The 21,315-nt window shown below is 49.1% G+C and overlaps 2 protein-coding genes across 12 annotated transcripts in view; one reads left to right on the top strand and one right to left on the bottom strand.

Moving 5' to 3' along the window:
- Positions 1–507, top strand: part of Mlh1 (mutL homolog 1) — a 39,859-nt gene extending 39,352 nt beyond the window's left edge. Inside the window, exon 19 of the mRNA XM_032910825.1 lies at positions 99–507. Coding sequence (XP_032766716.1) covers positions 99–266 — 168 coding nt within the window. The 3' untranslated portion in view covers positions 267–507. The remainder of the gene's footprint in view (positions 1–98) is intronic.
- A 3,462-nt stretch (positions 508–3,969) lies between these two features.
- The window catches only part of Lrrfip2 (LRR binding FLII interacting protein 2), a 104,546-nt gene continuing 87,200 nt past the window's right edge, over positions 3,970–21,315 (bottom strand). For 8 of the 11 annotated variants that reach the window (XM_032910823.1, XM_032910812.1, XM_032910815.1 and 5 more), the window contains 7 exons: positions 17,008–17,109; positions 16,650–16,782; positions 12,001–12,050; positions 8,472–8,592; positions 5,861–5,940; positions 4,787–4,891; positions 3,970–4,241 (listed from right to left, as the gene is read on the bottom strand). In XM_032910823.1, the coding sequence (XP_032766714.1) occupies positions 4,131–4,241; positions 4,787–4,891; positions 5,861–5,940; positions 8,472–8,592; positions 12,001–12,050; positions 16,650–16,782; positions 17,008–17,109 (702 nt within the window). In that variant the 3' untranslated portion in view covers positions 3,970–4,130. The remainder of the gene's footprint in view (positions 4,242–4,786; positions 4,892–5,860; positions 5,941–8,471; positions 8,593–12,000; positions 12,051–16,649; positions 16,783–17,007; positions 17,110–21,315) is intronic. The other 3 variants (XM_032910820.1, XM_032910821.1, XM_032910822.1) reach the window with 1 other exon arrangement.

Here is a 21,315-nt window from a genome sequence, read left to right as displayed (position 1 = left end):
TCTGGACAGCACACCCATTACTCACACTGAGACCTCTCCAGGCCCAGTGCCTGTCTTGTCGTTATGTGGGGAGATAAGTGGCATTTCGTATTTTCCAGAGTGACATGCCTGGCTCCCCTTCAAAGCCCTGGAAGTGGACTGTGGAACACATTATCTATAAAGCCTTCCGCTCACACCTTCTGCCTCCGAAGCATTTCACAGAAGATGGCAATGTCCTGCAGCTCGCCAACCTGCCAGATCTGTACAAAGTCTTTGAGCGGTGCTAAATGCAATCATAGCCACCATAGAGACTGCATGGCCATCCAAGGCGAAGCGAAGCGTATGGCACTGATCTGGAAGCCACAGAATAGGACACTTGGTTTCTTAGGCACCAGGGTTTCATGTGCTCTCTGTTCTTGCTCTGTATCCCAGTATTGGTGCTGCAATTTAATGCATTTCACCTGTGGATTAGCTGCAAATAAACTCACATGTGTTGATGTGATTTTTATATAACCGCACACTGGAAAACTTTCTAAGATGACTTTCACCTGACATACTGGGTAGAGTTGAAGATTCCAGAAAGAAGTTTGAAATTCCCTGGGCACTGTGGAGGCATTTCTACACACACTCTTTAAAAACTCTTTTAAGTTTCCCCAAATCACGTTCTGATGTTCGTATTCTGGAAATCTGCTGTCAGATACCAAGCTTCATCAGCTCGCATTCCTTTAAGAGAAGCCCTGGAACAACAAGTTTTGAGAAGTCCATGTCCTAGGTTTCTTGCATCGCATCTCTCAATGTTCAGGCTTAATTAAATCCATCTTAACACTTAACTCCAGTTTTGCTTTAAAAAAAAAAATTCCAAGGCTGGGCACTGTGCATGTCTTGATCCCAGCACTTGGGAGGCAGAGGCAGGTAGCTCTGTGTCCTTGAGGCCGGCCAGGGCTACAGAGTAAGTTCCAAGCAAATTGATGCTATACATTCGAGACTCTGCCACAAAAAAATAGAAGAAAAAGTCTAGAGCACGGACGGGGGTTTTGTCAGTTGACTGGATTTAGAGTACCTAGGAAAGACGCTTGGTTGGGCATGTCCATGATGTCTCCAGAGCAGGTAACTGCCGGGGAAGGCTTCCCCTCCACCTGGGCGGCAGGAATCACTTCTGATAGTCTGGGCATGAGAAGACTGCAGGGAAAGTGCACACCTGCCTGTGCCCGTCCTGATGCTGCAGTCAGACTCAATGTCTGCCTTCCAAGGTGGACCAAGTACCAAAACTCCATCCAGGTTTCTTCCAGGCTTTTGAGGCCAGATTGGCCCTACTAAAGCATCTAGCCTTGTGAACTGAACGAATAGCTACCAAGTTTTCTTCCTTTCCAGTTTGCAAACAGACATCCTTGGACTGCCTAGCCCCTACTCTGATAATCCCTTTTGTACATCCCATGAATTCTGTTTCTTTAGAAAACTGCCTAAAAGTGACACCCTATCACTAGTGCAGACAGCCAGTGTTGCTCTGATAAACTTGCCATGTGGCAGGTAGGCTTTGAAACAGGTTTACAAGAGGGATGTGGCTAGGGGAGCTTTGGGATATTATAAACAGAACTTAATGATGATTCTAGTTGGGTTTAAAAGAAATGCAGCCAGTGACAGGCATGGCTCATGTGGGTTGAGAATGAGAACAGGGACGGGAGTGGGATCTGGTGAAGGCCAGCCTCCCTGTCTTCTTATGGCCTTGAGTAAGGCTGATGGTAATGGATTAGGTTGTCTGGCAGAGGCAGTTTCAAAACAGCTTAACCTTTGGGTTATCCTGTGTTTATTGAGGTTGATAATGACAGTTCAAATAGAAAAGATGAAAATAGGCAGTCTGGTGAGAAAAACCATGAACAAGGAGGATGAACACACTTAAAGTTGCAGAAAAGAAGAGTGCAGACAAAAGATGAACACGGCTAGAGAGAGACCTTAACTATGTACTGGGCAAAGGCAAAGGTGATTTGAGGGTCAAGATTCTTCTCAGCGAAGCTTTAGCATGTAGATATGCAACTTCACTTGAAAAGGGTGACTAGTACACCAAGTAGAGGGTTTTCTGCTTGAAAACCATCTGCCACACCTCTGTCATTCATAACGGACTTCTCTCTTAAACAGAGTCAAAATAAACCTACCCATCCCTAAGTTACTTGTAAGGTGTTTGGTCAACAATGAGAAAAGTTAGTTACAAACTTGGTGTGCAAGAGTGTTGGTATTGACTGGAGTGAGATCCACTCCACTATCACTAATCAAAACTAATCAGTCATTAGGGACAAAACTTAAACCACCCTTGCCCAGTCTTCTAACTGGTAGGAGTTAAGTTAGCCTACTTGGTGGCTGTAAACATGGTTCTAGATGTCCTTGTTTGGAAGATGATCTTGGGGAGACAAAGAGTCAGTGGCCTCAGCAACTCTGCCCTCCTCTGGCTGTCTATCTCTTCTCCTCCTGAGTCATTCATTTGGAGTTACTTTGGAATTGAGTAGTAACAGAACTGGTGAGAAACATCTTTACGACAAGGGACCAAAGCTACTCCCAGATAACACTCACAGGACAGATTATCCCTGAGAATGAGAAACTACCAACAAGGATGAGAGGGAAAGAACTATGTGTCAAGGAAACCATCAAGAGATGCCAGCAACCACTTCTCCAGAGCCCTTCAGGGCAGGTTCAGGAGCCCAGGAGGGACACAGGCTGAGTGACATCAGTAGAGAGGAAGGGGTGTCTTGGGTATGGGCTGGCTGACCTGACTGTAGCTGAGATGAGAAGACAGACCTGCACCCTGCCCTGCCGTGCACTGCTGTTCCCTTAGAGGATGCACAGGGTCTTCTCAGCTCAGGGTGTGGTTTCCATCCTTGAACGAAGGGCTAGTGGCTCTAAAGAAGGGACAACTGTCTTTCACTTTTGAGGTAATTTTATTATCTAGTTCCAAGGCTAGACTTATTAAGAGGCTTTGATTCATTAGATTTTCCTCAATATGGTTTCTTTGTAAACAATCTGAGCTACAGCAATCATTCCCATGGAACCACCTTGATTCTGACAAAAGAGAATCACAAACCCTATAACGTGGTTACAGTAGGGCAAGCATCTTGAACTGGGCTCTTTAAAGATGAAGTTCTTGAGCATTTTCTACTGGGACCAGGCATGCGAGTGCCTATCTGGAACCCCAGGGCTCAAGAGGCCCAGCGAGGGTAAAGACCAGCTTGGGCTACATAGATCCTTTCCCTCAAAAAACTAGAAGAAAGTTCTGTACTCCAGATTATCTCATCTCGAGAAAGGAAGAGCAAGACAGGACTGTACATGGTTGCCATGACTTGTCCTAAAGGCTTCTTTAATGACTGCCCGCAGCCAATCCTGGATGGCAGAAAGGTGTTTTATAGGTAGATTCAGGCAGATCCCTACCTGCCTGCACTGTCCCTGCCTCATCCTTGAGCTTGTCTGAGGTTTCATTTCACAAATAAGCAGCAGATGAAATTACACGGAACAGCACAGTGGGTGTGGAGACTGAGGACCCTACCTACTTTTTGGAGTACAGGCTTGGACTTGCTCTATCCCATGCAATAAAGTTTAATATACACTCCCCATATTGTTTTCTAACATTTTTATATAAATTTAAATATCTTACAAAAAAAAGGCTTTTTCCTCCAAACATAAATTTGAGTGAAACACAAACTCCCCACTGCTGAACACATCCTCACTGAACTGTAATTGCTCTGGTAAGAAGAGTGGGAACTTGGCCGCTTGCTCTCTGACGCCTGTATCACACTGTGGAGAAGGCACTTGTGCTTTTGAGGTCTCCAGCAAGTGTCTCAGCGCGCAGATGGCCATCCTCCAGAACCCACGGCCAGGCCGCCCAAGTGCCTAGTCAGCGAGGCAGCTGGAAGAAGATGGCGAGAAAACGTGATTCTAGAATGTCGAAAATAAAAACAGCACAGACTAGCTCTCACTGTAGAAGTGAACTACAAACAAAATCCAAATCCATAACAATTAAACCTGCTTCATTCTCATAAATTATAAAATACAAAGGTGGCTGTTTAATGACAAGACTCCAAACAGTACTGGAAGGGGCTGTGTCAATGTACAAGAGTCAGTATCTCCCAGCGGAGCCCTCAGAGCAGCACCGGTGGAGGGGCCGCCTCCTACTGCTGGGCTAGGAGGGCTGTCCTGTTGGCCTTCATCTTCTCTAGCCGCTTTGCCAGGTGGCTGTTGGTCATCTCCATCTCCTCGATCTTGTCCTGTGCTGTCCGGAGCTGGAGACAAAGGGCACAGTCACTTTATGTGGTCAGAAGAAAGCCAGCAACCTTTTCCACTTGTGGGAAACGGGAATGCTGCTAATAGTGACAGCCATGGATGGAGCCCCAGCCATGGAGCGGCCCCCTTCCTCCCGACTTAAGCAATGTGCTGAAAATTGTTTAAACCAAACACACGATGTGTCCAAGCTGCAAAACCTGATACCATCTGAAATAAAACCCAAAATACATTTTTATTTGCTGCTTTACAAAAAAAGTCAGTGGCAGCCACTGTGCAGGTCCAAAGCTTCCATGGGGCAAGCAGCCCATGATGTATTTACCAGGTCTTCCTGGATTTGGTTATTTAGAGACAAGGATCTCACTATGTAGACCAGGCTGCCCGCAAACTAACAGAGCTAGGTCTGCTCTTCTGCATCCTGAGTGCTGGAATTAAAGGCATGCACCACCATGCTCGACTAAAGTCAGATTTCTTAAAGGATGTAAATTTTTCCACAGAATTTATCTTTTTAGGACTGTGTTCTCCAAGTAGCGTGTTAACACAGTACCTCTCGCTGTAGCTTCCTCTTCTCTGCTTTCAGCTCGTCTTCAATCTTCTCGGCGTTCTCAGCAGCAGTCTTGTACCTCAGCACCTGCCCCTCAAGCCGGCTGATCTGTAAATACAGCACACAGGCCTATAGGGTTTGCTGCCACTGCTGGGCAGCCCAGATGGAAATGCAGTGTCACTGGGCAGCCATGGACCCCAAGAGGACACCTGCCGGGTCATTTACTATAGGACCATTTCCCATGTTAAGTCTTTAGCTTATGAAATGTATATGAAAGGATTCCCTTTTCTTAACAGGAACTGTTTTTAAATCCTCTATAGAAATATCTACAAAAACCAATGACAGTTGCAAAGTACTGTGTTTTTTAATCAATACGTATATTTATTTACTGTGAGCACAACAGGGCTACGCTTACTTTGTGTCAATGTAAAGAGGAGAGAACTTCAATTGAGAAAATGCTTCCATTAGACTGGACTGCAGGCAAGGCTGTAGTTTATTTTCATAATTAATGATTGATGGGGGAGGGCCCAGCAGATTGGTGTTGCCATCCCTGGGCTGGTGGTGCTAGGGTCTATAAGAAGGCAGACCAAGCAAGCCAGAAGCAGAAAACCAAGAGCCCTCCATGGCCTCTGCACTGGCTCCCACCTCCAGGTCCCTGCCCTGCTTGAGTCCCTGCCTTCAGTGCGTTTGATGATGGGCTGTGCGAACCTACCCTTCACTCCCAAGCTGCTTTGGTCATGGTGTTTCATCACAGCAATAGAAACCCTAACTAGGACAGGATTAAGAAGAGAACACTGGGACCCAGTGGTCTCCTGCCATGTGTATCTTGGGGATCAAACTGAGGCCTTTAGATTTAGCAGCAAGTTAATGGCTCAGTCCTTTGTCTTTAGAACAAAGGCAAAGCTGGATCACCCCACCAGGTGTTCTCTGTGTTTTTCAACTGTAACACGGAGCTTTTCAAAAGATCTAGCTGCCAAGGCTACCCACAGAAACTCAAAGGTCTAGGCACTTTGCTGCAAGAAGCCGAGAGGCATTTGATGGCCTTTAAACCATTGGGTGCAGCCCACAACTACTTACACTTTGTTCCAAGGTAGCTATGTCTTGTTCTGCTTTTGAAAGCTTGAATTTGTATTCACTAATTTGTCTATTGGCGTCTCCTAAAACAGAAGATGACAATGAGTTACACTCGTGTCCAGAGACAAAGCTGTGAGGAGCAGACGACGTGCAGCTCAGGCTCTGCAAGAAACCCCTACACCTCTGCTCTCAGGACCCGGACAGCACGAGTCAGAGGCAGAGTCCTTCCCTCCAGGCCTGTGTCTGACCCCTCTGGGAGCTACATGTCAGACACCCTGCATATCAGATATTTACATTACAGTTCATAACAGGAACAAAGTTACACTTATGAAATCGCAATGAAATAATTTTATAGTTGGGAGGTCACCACAACATGAGGAACTGTATTAAAGGGTTATAGCATTAGGAAGGTTGAGAACCACAGCTCTTGTTAACGGACCTTTGAGAAAGAAAGCTCACAGGGTGGCAATGCCCCCTGCAGCCTCTGGGCTCCCTGCTTCTTTGAACCCAGCCCTGGACCTTGCAGCTCCCAGGCGGTGTTTCTGTTCTCCTACCCGCTCCGACTCAAGGCTTCACCATCCTCAGTAAGACGAACCCATCTCCATGATTAGGTAGCTGCAAAGTTTACGGAACATACGTCCTATCTAACCCACCAAAGGAAATAATGCAAGCATCCCGAGGGATGTCTGTTTCCACATGAGCAATAGCAGCCTGCCATGCGGTGTTCGGCGCACGCAGTTCTGCTGTTGGACACTGCTGTTCCTTCAGAGCAACAGGAACCACAGGAGATAGCGCCTACCTGTATCTCAAATCCCAGCACGGGGGAGGCCAAAACAGGACCATGGGTTTGCGGCCAGCCTGGGCTGCACAATGAGACTATCTCAAAAACAGATAAAGCAGCTATCTCCAAGGCTACCTCTGGGAGAGGAGAGAACGTTCCATCATGAGCTCTACAATGGAAGTTATAGTCCTGTTTTTGTGTTCTTATCTCTAATAACCCATTATCCAAGTGTACAACTTAGCTTCTTTATCACCTTCAAACACTGATTCCTTCCATGTACAAGTCTCCTCATTTCATGTGTGTGCGTTTGAAACCCTACTCATTCTACAGACCAAGTTGCAGTTCAGAGCCAGCAGCCACTCATTTCTTCTTCAGCAGCCAGTCCTGGCTTCCAGGCCGTGAGTGTCTCAGGTCATTTAACTTTCACCTTCAAAGCCCAATAACAGTTACTTGGTTCTAGGAAGCAATCACAAACACTCGCCTGTTCCATTCCAACTTGGTTCCTTTTGAGTTTGCTGCTTTAGCAATCTTCCAAAACCTGCTTGTGCCCTGTGGGACTGCCGACATCCACTGTGCTGGTCAGCCCCATCACTGAGCTTCGTACTGGCCTTCCTACATTCTGTCACATTCCTGTCCCACTCCACAAACTACTCATTAAGGACTATGAGGGACCTGAGGTCTGAAAGAGGAAGTGATACTGACCACAGAAGTTATTACTAATAGCTTCAAACCCCCAAACTCCTTCATTCAGCCTAAGTCCAAAACTGTTAGCCACAGTTTTAAAGCCCATTATCAGAAAAGCCACTACAAATTAGAAAAGTGAGAGCCCCTACTGTAAGTTACATATCACCACCAATGGGGGAACCGTAATAAAAATGGATGCCAGGACAACGCTACTATGGTTTTAGTGTGAATACAGAGGACAACTGAAAAGAACAGGCTCAGAGATGCTCTTCAAGAGGACCCTGGTTCAATTCCCAACACCCACGTGGCAGCTCACAACTGAAACTCCAATATCAAAGGATCTGGCAACCTCACACAGACATACATCAGGTAAAACATCAATGCATAGAAAAATATGGGTCAAGTATGGTGGCACACACCTTTAATCCCAGCACTTGAGAGGTAAAGGCAGGCAGATCTCTGAATTCTAGTTCAACCTGATCTACATAGTGATTTCAGGCCAGCTAGAACTATGTAAAAGGACCCTGTCCCAAACCAATAATTTGGAGCTAAAAATAGAAAGGAAAAGGAAGTATAACTTGGGTAACAAACTATATTTTGTAACCTTGGTATTTTTTTATTGGATATTTTTTATTTACATTTCAAATGTTATTCCCTTTCCCTGTTTCCCGGCCATAAGCTCCCATCCCATCTCCCTCCCTAACCACCCCCTTCCTACCCACCCCCAACATTCCCCTACATGCACTGGGGGGTCCAGCCTTGGCAGGACCAAGGGCTTCTCCCATTGGTGCCCAATAGGGCCATCCTCTGTGTAGTCTTGTTTTTACTTTCACGTAAAGATGAATTTTTGTTAAAAACTAGGAAATTTCAGCAACAACTCAACATTAATATAAGCTGATCTTAAATCTTCAACTTTCCAAGATGAATTCTAAAGCAAAAGCTTAAATGGAAGAAGGTTCCACACGGGAAGTCAGAAGTCATATGCAAGCAGTGACTGGTCCATGCCATCCCTGGGTCATAGGTGAACATAACCCTTATTTAGCTCCTAGGTGACCAGAACCACTCCCCTGGGCTCCAGCAGCCAATACCTGACTATTCCAGGGATAGCTGCTGCACACCAGTGCAGACTGGCCTGGGCCTGGTACCTACTCTGCATCTCGATGAACTGCAAGTCGGAGCCGTTCTGCAGCCCTGCCAGGTCCCCGGACATGCCATCATTCCTGGAACACTTCTGCCGTTCTTCCTCTAACTGGAGCTTCAGTTTTCTAATCTGAAACGGAAGTAAAAGTTACCAGAGAGCTCTGTGGCTGTCTGGGTTTCTTTTCTCTTTTCTCTTTCTTCGGTGATACTGGGGTGAAGTCCAGGGGCCTCAGGCATGCTAAGCAAACACTAACATGGAGTTAGAGCCACAGCCCTCTGCTTTACTTTGAAATAGGATCTCACTAAGTTGCCCAGGCTGGCTTCACTCTGCAGCCCAAGAAGACCCTGAACTTGGGATTCTCTTTCCTCAGCCTCCCAAGTAGTTGGGATTTAGACCTGTGTGGCCAGGTCTTGAGATTGTATGTGTGGACACATATATGTTTGCATACTTAAAGGCCAGAGGTCCCCATCAGATGCCTTTCTCAATTGTTGCACATGTTATTTTGAGACTAGGATCTCTCACTAAACCTGGAGCGAGTCGAGTTAGCTAGGCTGGCTAGCCACCAAGCTCCAGCGAACCTTCTGTGCCTGCCTTCCTGGGATTACAAAACAGGCTACAGTGGCTGCCTCTTGGAATTCAAATCCAGGCCACATGCTTGCACACCAATTCCAATTCTCTTAAATAAAGGCCAGTGGCCATATCAGAAACAAGGCAGATCCTTCTTATAGTAGCAAAGCAAACATCATTCAAGCACTATTTTGTCTATGAGACAAACGGTCCTGGGCATTTGGTATAAACAGAAAACAAGCCTCAGAAACAGTGTCCCCAAAAGACTTCTAGTCTTCATTACTTGTGTGCGTTTGCACAAAAGTACATCTTTTGAATAGTTTTCTCTTAGTCTCATTAAAGTAAGAATTTTCATGGGCAGTTAGGACGTTTGTAGTTTTTTGAGGCCTTTAAATAATTGGAAGCACAGTGGCTGGCTAACCCCGGTGGCCTCAACTCTGCTGCCAGGGATGAAACGGGGGCTGAGCGCTAGCTTTGCCGCTGCCCAGTGGGAAGGGCAGGTGCTGATTTCAGACTCCGTAAACGCAGGCCTCCCAGGCACCTCCTCCCTTTGTGCACACATGGGGTTGCCTTGAGAGAGTCTGGTTACCATCCCACCATTTCTATCACACCTTAAAAGGGGCATCCCTCTTCCTCAGCACTCATCTCAAAGACTCTGCTCCTGCCGCGGCCTCATCTCACAGTACACCTCTCACCTCAGAACTCTCAGAGTCCTGCCATTCCTGTAGCCCCACTAAGTGCTGCTACTTATGTCTTCACAGCGTCCTACCTCAGCCTGGAAATGCAGCAGTGCTCTCAGGCTTCCCTTGCTGTTGCGGGACTAGCCTAGACTCAGTCCCCAAAGGCTGTTCTTAACCTCATCTGTATCCAACTGGTATCTACGTCCCTCAAAGTACACCTTTACTGGTGTGCTGGGCTGTCATGTTAGTTCCTGACTTGCACTCCCAAATTACTGCCATCTTAAGTCTTTGGCATTCCAATGTACACCCAGAGTAGTGGCATGCTCCCATAATGCACCCCAGTTTCTGAATGCCTGCCCTTCAAGGATCCTGCCATCTCTCTTTCCCTTGGTCATACAACTGACTTCAATAGACAGCCATACTCCCTAGACTATTTAGTTCCTATGACTGCTCATATCTCCCAGTTCATTTTCTCTAAGCCGAATCCTAACATCCTCAGCCATATTCACTTCCAGTCATTATCTATCTTTTTTTTTTTCCCCCGGAGCTGAGGACCAAACCCAGGGCCAGTGCTCTACTACTGAGCTAAATCCCCAACCCTATCTTCTTTCAACTATACCTGATCTCTACTTAGAGGTCCTCTCAACACTGGCCATCCAGCGTAACTTATAGGTCCAATATGACCATCATGGTCTTAGATATCCACCACATCCTTTGCCCTGGCTAAGTCTAACTCTTTCTTGACTACATGCCTATATTATACAGCTAGAGAAACACATAACAAATGTGTTCACAGAAACTTTTCAGATACAAATACAGCTTCTAAATTCTATTGTTTGACCTCTTTCTACTAAGGCCTTCCAGGGCATGGATTTTTCAGATAGACCCACAACAATCTGTTCATCTACATTTCCCACATACCATGAATAATATATTAAACCCTAGAGTAGCACTCACCATTCATTCCTTTACTGACTGAACAGGAGTCAAGGGAAGAGCAAATAAAGTCACTCAAGTTTTTCAAACTCAGAACTAGGAGTTTCTAGAATCTACAAGGGCTACTATGATGCTTGAAATTTCTGAACACATCAACTGAGATTTTAAGATACTAGAGCAAAAGATAAAAGGACAGAAGGGGAAAGCAAAAACATGACCTATGAGAGACCAAATCTCAAAGTGCGCACATGGGTGCGCACGTGCACACACATGTACACACACACACACACACACACACACACACACACACACACAGACGTACGTACAAAGGGCAGAAAACATCTCTGTGGAGTCGGTTCTCACCTTCTGTCTTCCGTGGGTTTTAGGCACTATACTTGGTGATCTGGCTTGCACAACATGTACTTTACTTACTGAGCCAGCTCACAGGCCTAGGCCTTTGAGGTTATGGGAATTTTTAACAGTGCATGTGGTCTTTTCTGAGGAAACCACTGGAATACACACCGACAAAAGAGTGAAGGAAAGAGGAAGGTGGGAAGACTGAGAAAAGAGCACCCACCCACAGCACATGAATCTCCTGAAGGGAGACCACACCAGGAGTGAAGCAGCCTCTAAGGTCCAGGATGGCTTAAGTCAGAGGAGCTCAAGCTGGAACCCTGGCGTGTATCAGAAAAACCCTAAGTGGGCTTAAACTACAAGCTAACTTTGTAATGAACACAAGAAAGCAGGCGGACTGCACGAGAGGAGAAGCCAGCTCAAACACAGGGTGGCTGCCTGTGGGGCCAGCATTCAGAGTTCTGCAGATGCGCACAGACTGGCCTTTAAGAGGCTACAGGAACAGGAGCTGCACGTGTATGCCAGCGGCTTGTCTTGCACAGAGGAATGGCAATAGGTGATCCTTTAAGAACAGCATCACTCCGTCAGTGACCACACTGAGGGAGGCTGAAGCAGGGTGGAAGGCCGGGCAGGCTTCGTATGCATCCTGCACATTCTTTTTGAGACACAAACACAAATTAGCTTTTCCTCCTTTAAATGTCACTTGAGTAGCAAAGTTAGAAATCTATTTCTAACCTTTTTTTTTTTTCAGTTTGTTATGTGTTTGTTTTCAAAACAGAATCTTACTACAGTTCTGAGTGTCCTGGAACTCACTATGTAGACCAGGCTACCCTTGAACACACCGAGATCCACCTGCCTCTGCCTTCAGAGTGCTGAGATTAAAGACATGTCCCACTACTATACCCAGCTATTTCTAATTTCCAGTGAGCGGTTCTAACGTATGAGCATTTGATTGCCTGTCTTACATAAACCAATAGTTGCGGATGAGCGGACATCCTACCTGTGACAGGAGCTCGTCCTTTTCCTCAGCCAGCTTCCGCAGCCTCACATCTGGAACAGTGAATTGAACTGGTAAAGGTGCTCACAGTGGCCAACATCTAATAAATTACATTATTTACACTCTGAACATGAAAAGACACAAAGGCTTTCATTGCAACAGAACAAATATTCATGCTCCCAGCCAGTGAAAGTTCCAATTATCAAATAAAATATCTGTTCCCAGAGCACTGACTTCCTGCCTAGAGATAAACTGGGGTCCAGAGGAACAGGTTTTGTTGATGTTGTTGTTGTTGCTGCTGCAAAACTGTGCAAGCTTTTCCCAGTTGTCTTCAGAAGGTCCCACTCTCGATAGGACCATGAAGCAAGAGTGGGGCCCAGGACTGTGGAGTAAGGTACCAGTGAGCTAACGGCTAAGTGGGAGCAGGTGAGTGAGGAACTCTAGACCTCAAGGAGAAACAAAGAGCCTGGTGGATCAGAAAACCTGGAGTGGATGTTTAAACCCATGGTTAACTCACTAAGGAATACAAGAAAATCAAGCACACAGAACCTGGGCTCCAGCCTGGGGCAGATGCCCAGGGTAGCTTCTTCCTGGACAGGAACAGGCCCCATATGCTGAGGCAACACCACTATTCAGCTAAAGCAGCCGTTCACAGCTGGCCAACGAACCCATAATAAATAAGGCTGGCGTCAGTTCCTGTACCCAATGGAGGGCTGGCCCATCGTGGTCTTCAGTTCTACACAGTATCGGGCTGTGAACAGTATGAATGGGAACAACAAAACAGTAAACTGACTAAAAAGATTTTTGGTTTGGTTTGGTTTGAATTTGAGTGGTTTTTAAGGGTGGGCTTTATAAATGACAACATCATGTTAAGTGACAAAGGTAACCATGCCTGCAGGATCCTCCCTCCGGCTCACCAGCATCCTTTATCAAAGTGACCAACAATTAATTGTATTTCTAGAATTCTACCTGAGACAGTTTGCCTACTAACTTTAAAGTATGTCAGCCTATGTTGTCCTTAGAGCGCCTCTCAATCCCTTAAGAAACTGTACACACAAAAGCAAGGTAAAGGAGAAAATATAAACTGATGACACACAGTTCTGTCTGTGCTGTTTTTCTTCCCCTAGTGTGAGATTTATCGCAGGCAACATTTAAGTTGGGGGCCTTTGTAGCTTCCATCCCACCCTCCGGGTTGCTCACAGCAGGCAGTCACCCTTCAGTCTGGTCTTCCCTGGTCAATCTCTCATTATGAAAAGTGGTGCACAGAGCTGCAGGGTCCCAGGATAAGCTTAGACTCAGTCCATGTGGTCAGGCAGAGGCTAAGCAGATGCTGGGAAGCCCTTGCAGCCCAGCCCTGAACCGCCCATAGGAGGAGCCCACGGGATCTGCACAGGAGGAGCCTACGGGATCTGCACAGAGGGAGCACACGGGATCTGCACAGGAGGAACCCACGGGATCTGCACAGAGGGAGCACACGGGATCTGCACAGAGGGAGCACACGGGATCTGCACAGAGGGAGCACACGGGATCTGCACAGAGGGAGCACACGGGATCTGCACAGAGGGAGCACACGGGATCTGCACAGAGGGAGCACACGGGATCTGCACAGAGGGAGCACACGGGATCTGCACAGAGGGAGCACACGGGATCTGCACAGAGGGAGCACACGGGATCTGCACAGAGGGAGCACACGGGATCTGCACAGAGGGAGCACACGGGATCTGCACAGGGGGAACCCACGGGATCTGCACAGTGCACAGGGAAGCACACGGGATCTGCACAGAGGAGCCACAGGATCTGCACAGTAGGAGCACACGGGATCTGCACAGAGGGAGCACACGGGATCTGCCAAGAGGGAGCACACGGGATCTGCACAGGAGGAGCACACGGGATCTGCACAGAGGGAGCACACGGGATCTGCACAGGGGGAGCACACGGGATCTGCACAGAGGGAGCACACAGGATCTGCACAGAGGGGAGCACACGGGATCTGCACAGGAGGACCCACGGATCTGCACAGAGGAGCCCACGGGATCTGCACAGGAGGGAACCCACGGGATCTGCACAGAGGGAGCCACGGGATCTGCACAGAGGAGCACACGGGATCTGCACAGAGGAGCACACGGGATCTGCACAGAGGGAGCACACGGGATCTGCACAGAGGGAGCCCACGGGATCTGCACAGAGGGAGCACACGGGATCTGCACAGAGGGGGCACCACGGGATCTGCACAGAGGGAGCCCACGGGATCTGCACAGAGGGAGCCCACGGGATCTGCACAGAGGGAGCCCACGGGATCTGCACAGAGGGAGCCCACGGGATCTGCACAGAGGGAGCACACGGGATCTGCACAGGAGGAACCCACGGGATCTGCACAGAGGGAGCCACGGGATCTGCACAGAGGAGCACACGGGATCTGCACAGAGGGAGCACTGGGATCTGCTGGGAGGAACCACGGGATCTGCACAGAGGAGCCCACGGGATCTGCACAGGGGGCACGGGATCTGCACAGAGGAGCACACAGGATCTGCACAGGAGGAACCCACGGGATCTGCACAGAGGGAGCACTGCAGGGATCTGCACAGAGGGAGCACACGGGATCTGCACAGAGGGAGCACACGGGATCTGCACAGAGGGAACACGGGATCTGCACAGGGGAGCACACGGGATCTGCTGGGAGGAGCACAGGATCTGGGGAACCCACGGGATCTGCACAGAGGGGCCCACGGGATCTGCACAGAGGGGAGCACACGGGATCTGCACAGAGGGAGGGCCCACAGGATCTGCACAGAGGAGCACACGGGATCTGCACAGAGGGAGCACACGGGATCTGCACAGAGGGAGCTGCAGGGATCTGCACAGGGGAGCACAGGATCTGCACAGAGGGAGGATCCACGGGATCTGCACAGAGGGAGCACACGGGATCTGCACAGGAGGAACCACACGGGATCTGCACAGAGGAGCCCACGGGATCTGCACAGGAGGAGCCACGGGATCTGCACAGAGGGAGCACACGGATCTGCACAGGAGGAACCCACGGGATCTGCACAGAGGAGCCCACGGGATCTGCACAGAGGAGCACGGGATCTGCACAGAGGGAGCACAGACCCACGGGATCTGCACAGCACACGGGATCTGCACGGGATCTGCACAGAGGGAGCACACGGGATCTGCACAGAGGGAGCACACGGGATCTGCACAGGGGGAGCACACGGGATCTGCACAGAGGGAGCACACGGGATCTGCACAGAGGGAGCACACGGGATCTGCACAGAGGGAGCACACGGGATCTGCACAGAGGGAGCACACGGGATCTGCACAGAGGGAGCACACGGGATCTGCACAGAGGGAGCCCACGGGATCTGCACAGAGGGAGCACACGGGATCTGCACAGAAGGAGCACACGGGAGCTGCACAGCAGGAGCACACGGGATCTGCACAGAGGGAGCACACGGGATCTGCACAGAGGAGCACACGGGATCTGCACAGAGGGAGCACACGGGATCTGCACAGAGGGAGCACCGGGATCTGCACAGAGGAGCACACGGGATCTGCACAGGAGGAACCCACGGGATCTGCACAGAGGGAGCACACGGGATCTGCACAGAGGGAACCCACGGGATCTGCACAGAGGGAGCCCACGGGATCTGCACAGGGGGAGCCCACGGGATCTGCACAGGGGGAGCACACGGGATCTGCACAGGGGGAACCCACGGGATCTGCACAGAGGGAGCAGACGGGATCTGCACAGGAACCCACGGGATCTGCACAGAGGGAGCCCACGGGATCTGCACAGAGGGAGCACACGGGATCTGCACAGAGGGAGCACACGGGATCTGCACAGAGGGAGCCCACGGGATCTGCACAGAGGGAGCCCACGGGATCTGCACAGGAGGAGCCCACGGGATCTGCACAGAGGGAGCACACGGGATCTGCACAGAGGGAGCCCACGGGATCTGCACAGAGGGAGCACACGGGATCTGCACAGAGGGAGCCCACGGGATCTGCACAGAGGGAGCACACGGGATCTGCACAGAGGGAGCACACGGGATCTGCACAGAGGGAGCACACGGGATCTGCACAGAGGGAGCACACGGGATCTGCACAGAGGGAGCACACGGGATCTGCACAGAGGGAGCACACGGGATCTGCACAGAGGGAGCACACGGGATCTGCACAGAGGGAGCACACGGGATCTGCACAGAGGGAGCACACGGGATCTGCACAGGAGGAACCCACGGGATCTGCACAGAGGGAGCACACGGGATCTGCACAGAGGGAGCACACGGGATCTGCACAGAGGGAGCACACGGGAGCACACGGGATCTGCACAGAGGGAGCCCACGGGAGCCCACGGGATCTGCACAGAGGGAGCACACGGGATCTGCACAGAGGGAGCCCACGGGATCTGCACAGAGGGAGCCCACGGGATCTGCACAGAGGGAGCACACGGGATCTGCACAGAGTCTGTTTTAAGTACAAGGGGATGTGTATGAACCTGCAGTGTTTCTCTCCTGAGGACTCCACTGCAGGGTCTAACGACAATGTGTCCAGATTCCTTCTCGGCACCCACCCTGACCCCAGATGGAAGCCGGGTATCGACCAGGACTAAACAGCAAGTGTGTGTGTGTGTGTGTGTGTGTGTGTCTCACCTAGTGGCCCTTCTCCTGCTGACTCCAGGACCTGAGCAGCTTCCTGAGACACAGCAGTGATGGCTCCAACCACTGGCTCATGATTGACGTCGCCATTGGGAGTACTCTCTGGGATTATAACTAAGCCGTGCTTCTGTGGAGAAGAAAAAACGTGGTGTCACAAACGATAACCCACACAGAGACTAAGGTCTCTCGCGGCATCTCTGCAGCAATGTGTGTTTGCCGAGGTAAAAGCGAGAATGAGTTATGTGTATACCTCTGTGGAGGAGCAGCTCAACCAACCATCAAACCAAGGCTGTGGTTTATGGTGAGAAAAGAAATAAGGCCAGAGGAGGGAAGAAGGCCCAGGCTGACATACCTCTGCTGTCTTCACTGTCTGCTGCAGGTCAGCCAGCTCCTCTCTGAGCACATCTCGCTCATTCCTGAGGCAGGCAATGTGTTCTTTCTGTTTCTCTAGGGCCTGGTTTTAGGCAGGGTAGCAAGGGCAAAAACAGCATAGAAAAAGAGCAAGAGAAAGGTGACTAATCCAGTAAGCAGGAAGGCCTACAAGCAGGAGGTTAGAAGCATGAAAACAGCAGCAGGCAGTGGGAACAGCCTGTGTGCACAGCTGCGGAAGAGTTTAAAAAGAGGAGCGCATGCACGATCTTGGCAAGACATGCTCATCACATGAAGACCATCTTTACACGCAAAATGTCCTGCCTGACTTCCTCAGTATGTTATCATTTGGTAAACAACAAAAAACACACAACACATTTCCTTCATGCTAAACAAGAGAAATTTAATTAAGAATATGCCTGATTTGTAAAATGAAATTAGTTTGGGAAGAAAGGCGAGTCTGGATAAATTATTTTAAATACTGGCTGTCGGCTTGTTCTCCAAGTGTTAGAGCAAAGTACTCATCTCCAAAGGGAGTCCCACAACCTGCTTATGTTATCTTAGTTATACACAGGCATGATTCCTTGTTTTCTGATGCACTGATAAAATGAGAAAAACAAAACACAAAATGAACACTGGCCCAGCTGGATAAGAGGTCAGGGGCTTCGGATTTGGCCTTGGGGACCTGACAGTGATCTCTCCAGCACATCTGACAAACAGAAGCCTAGCAGCAGCAGTCACTTCGGAGGCACACTGGCCCTACTGCTTGCACTTTGCGAGTTACAGTTACAGAGTCTGGGAAAGGCAGAAGGGCAGGCAGCTCTGAACTGCGCTCAAACACCAGGATGAGAAAGAAAGAGTGCAGAGCCTGGCGGGAGCACTGCTTCTAAAATCCCTTCTAATACGTATTTTTCCATGCATTCCATGTTTTATCTCATCACCAGGCCAAAAGTGGTCAACCGCTTAGTTACTGGTGGCTAGGAGGTGTTTCCTGGTTCTTGTAGCTGAACAGAAGGTCTCATACTGCCTAGGCTGGCCTTGAACTTGCTATGTAACCCTGGGCCTCCAGTGTCTCTACCCACAGTGGGATAACAGGCATGTGTCAATCAACATGCCTGGCTCTGACTGAGTAATTTATAAAAAGCCCCCACAGTGCTAGTCTGAGCACCAGCACTGCGCCGCACTGACTGTGGCAGTGGGTAGCATGGCCTAGTGGTGATACTCCACCCTTCTGCCCTCTGTGATCACTGCTCATCTCCCTGCCCAAAGTTACAGTAGCCACCAAGGGGAGAAGATGAATGCAGTTCCCTCTGGTTCTAAAGCCCTCGCATATGGTTTTATAGCACAGCATAGAGAGGCTGCATTCTCTTCTTTCACGTTCATCCCGCATGATGCTGGGGAATCATCCCTCAGACAAGCCCTTCCTTCCTTTTCACACTGCAACGGCAGACTCTAACTCTTCCCATAAACGGTGGAAATTCACACATCTGCTCTATCTGCAGGTAGCTGTAGAGTGACCTGAGACTCTAGATTCTCAAGCCTTTAACACTTGCCACTGCTGTTAACACGCTTAACGGCCAATGGAACATTAGAACAGGCACAGGAACACTTCCTGTGTGAACCGTGTGAGTTACATGTGTGTTATAGGCACAGCAGTCACCTTGCCACAGGTTAGATGTGTGTCACAAAAGCACAGCAGGCAGTTGTGCTGTCATCGTGAAGTAGCCAAGGAGGCAGTCACTCCCACAATGCACTTGTCAATAACAACACCGAACACAAGACCTCAGGAACAGACCAATCCCAAAAATCTCAGCAACACCAGCTCAGGGCTTTTGTACCTCCTTCCACAATTACAGTACTGGGTTTTGTTTTCCTGTTAGATTTTAGATTTTCCTCTTCCCATAATTACTGATAGGAAAATAAATATATATCCTGTATATTTGTTCGTTTCACCACAAAACTTGAAAGCTACTGAGACACCTTCTAATTGGGTCAGATGCGTTTGTTCTAGAACTTGCCTGACCGCATGCCCACCGCCCTGTGCCTGCAGGATCCGAGGACGGAGCTCATCTTTGCAGAGATCTACACAATTCTTTGTCAAAGAGCTAACATCTAATTTTAGCAACAAAAAGCCAACCAGAGACGTGAACCGGGCTGTATTCGATGCAGCCGGTCAAAAGCTGTACTTATTGAAAATGACAATTAACTGTGGTCGGGTTGGCCACGAGCTCAGAGGCCTCTCGTGTGCACTCTTCTAGTCTGGGTGGGAGCTGTGAGACCTGCAGGCGGCCAGTGCGGAGAGGACTGATGTCACCTGGGACCTGCTGGCACGTTTGCTGGCTAAGTTATTACATTTTATTCTTGCACATGAAGCTAGAGATGAGTGGTGCTCTGGGTGCTGAAGCAAATGAAAAAGAAGCGAGACATCTGGACTCTGCCTGGTCTACACAGACTCTGTCTCAAAAAAAAATAATAAAATTAAAAATCCACATCTAGAGATACGGCTCAGTGGTAGAGGAGTGAATGCCTAGGTTCCATTCCTAGGACTGTGAGAGCAAACCGTGAGAGCAGATGACAGAAAAGTAACAAGTGTTGCTGAGGAAAGGAGGAGCCCATGCTTGCCCGCTGTCCAAGGGAAGTGAAGTGCAGAATGGCCAGTCCTCAAAAACGTTAAGTAGAACAACTAAGTGGCTTGGCAGCTCCAACTCTGGGGATGCTCCCAAAATAACTGAAAGCAGGGCACCAAGACATGTCTGCACTGCATGTCCACAGCGGGCACGGTGGGCGCTGCTGCCCAGGGGCAGTAACAGTAACCTCACACACATGATGGGGACCCACTCAGTCTCCAACAGTAACCTCACACACATGATGGGGACCCCACTCAGTCTCCAACAGTAACCTCACACACATGATGGGGACCCCACTCAGTCTCCAACAGTAACCTCACACACATGATGGGGACCCCACTCAGTCTCCAACAGTAACCTCACACACATGATGGGGACCCCACTCAGTCTCCAACAGTAACCTCACACACATGATGGGGACCCACTCAGTCTCCAACAGTAACCTCACACACATGATGGGGACCCCACTCAGTCTCCAACAGTAAGAACATTTGCTGAGTGCGTGTGAAGGATGCCTGGAACCCCAGCACTAAGAAGGAAATGGGGAGTCAGCCTGAACTACACAGTAAGATCACACACACAGAGGGGAGGGGGAGAGGGGAAAAGGAGAGAGGAGAGGGGGTAGAGACAGAGACAGAGAGACAGAGAGACAGAGACAGAGAGGTAGATTCATTAATTCTCTCACACACAGAGGGGAGAGGAGAGAGACAGAGAGACAGAAAGGTTGATTCATTAATTCTCACATACACACAGAGGGGAGAGGGAGAGAGGGAGAGAGGAGGAGAGAGGAGGGAAGGGGAGAGAGACAGACAGAGAGACAGAGAGTCATTAATTCTCACACACAACTGCAGTGCTGATGAAGCGTAAGGATCTTATGCCATCCATGGACAAGGGCTACATGAGAGCACCTTGATGAGGAGCCTGAGTAGTTAACTTGGAGACATGATGGAGCGGTGGTGGCAGGAGTGAGGGAGTGGCATGGCTAATGGGAACAGGCCGTAAGCTGAGAAGAGGGACCAGTGTGCACCAACATGTCCCATGGTCACTGTTTGTGATCGGTACAATGTAAAGAAAAGCCAAGGGAGGATAACTACTGGTACAACTAGATAAACTTCAAGTTATGCTGAATGGGGAAAAACCTATGTCCAAAAATGTTACACACCATATGTTTCTATTTATACAACGTTCTGAAAATGGCAAATTATAGAGTGGCTCTCAGGACTGGCAGGCAGTGGTAGATGGGTATCTATAAAAAGGACAAATGGAAGTGGCTCCATCTTCACTGTACCAGACATGTCCTGGCTGTGACACTGTACACAGCTCTGCACGATGTGGCACTTGTGAGCAAAGGGTACACAGGGATATCTTGGTATCATTTCTTAAACTTGAACATGAATCTTAATTTTCCTCAATATAAAAACATTTACTTTTTCAAAAAAGCATTTATTACTGTGTGTGTTCTGTCAGAGGTCAGAGGAGCACTTTGGAATCTTCCTTCCTCCCACCTTCTGGTAGGTTCTGCAGACCAGCCCCAAGGCATCGTACTTGTCAGACAAGCACTCTAACCCCTGAGCTATCTCAGCAGCCTGTCAAGGTTTACTCTTTAAAACTTCATTATATCTTATACAAAGTTTCAATAAAGCCTCAGACAATTAAGAGCAACG

Source organism: Rattus rattus, chromosome 8 (genome assembly GCF_011064425.1).
Source record: "Rattus rattus isolate New Zealand chromosome 8, Rrattus_CSIRO_v1, whole genome shotgun sequence".
Lineage (NCBI taxonomy): Eukaryota > Metazoa > Chordata > Mammalia > Rodentia > Muridae > Rattus > Rattus rattus.
This window is presented reverse-complemented; position numbering and strand designations above follow the sequence as displayed.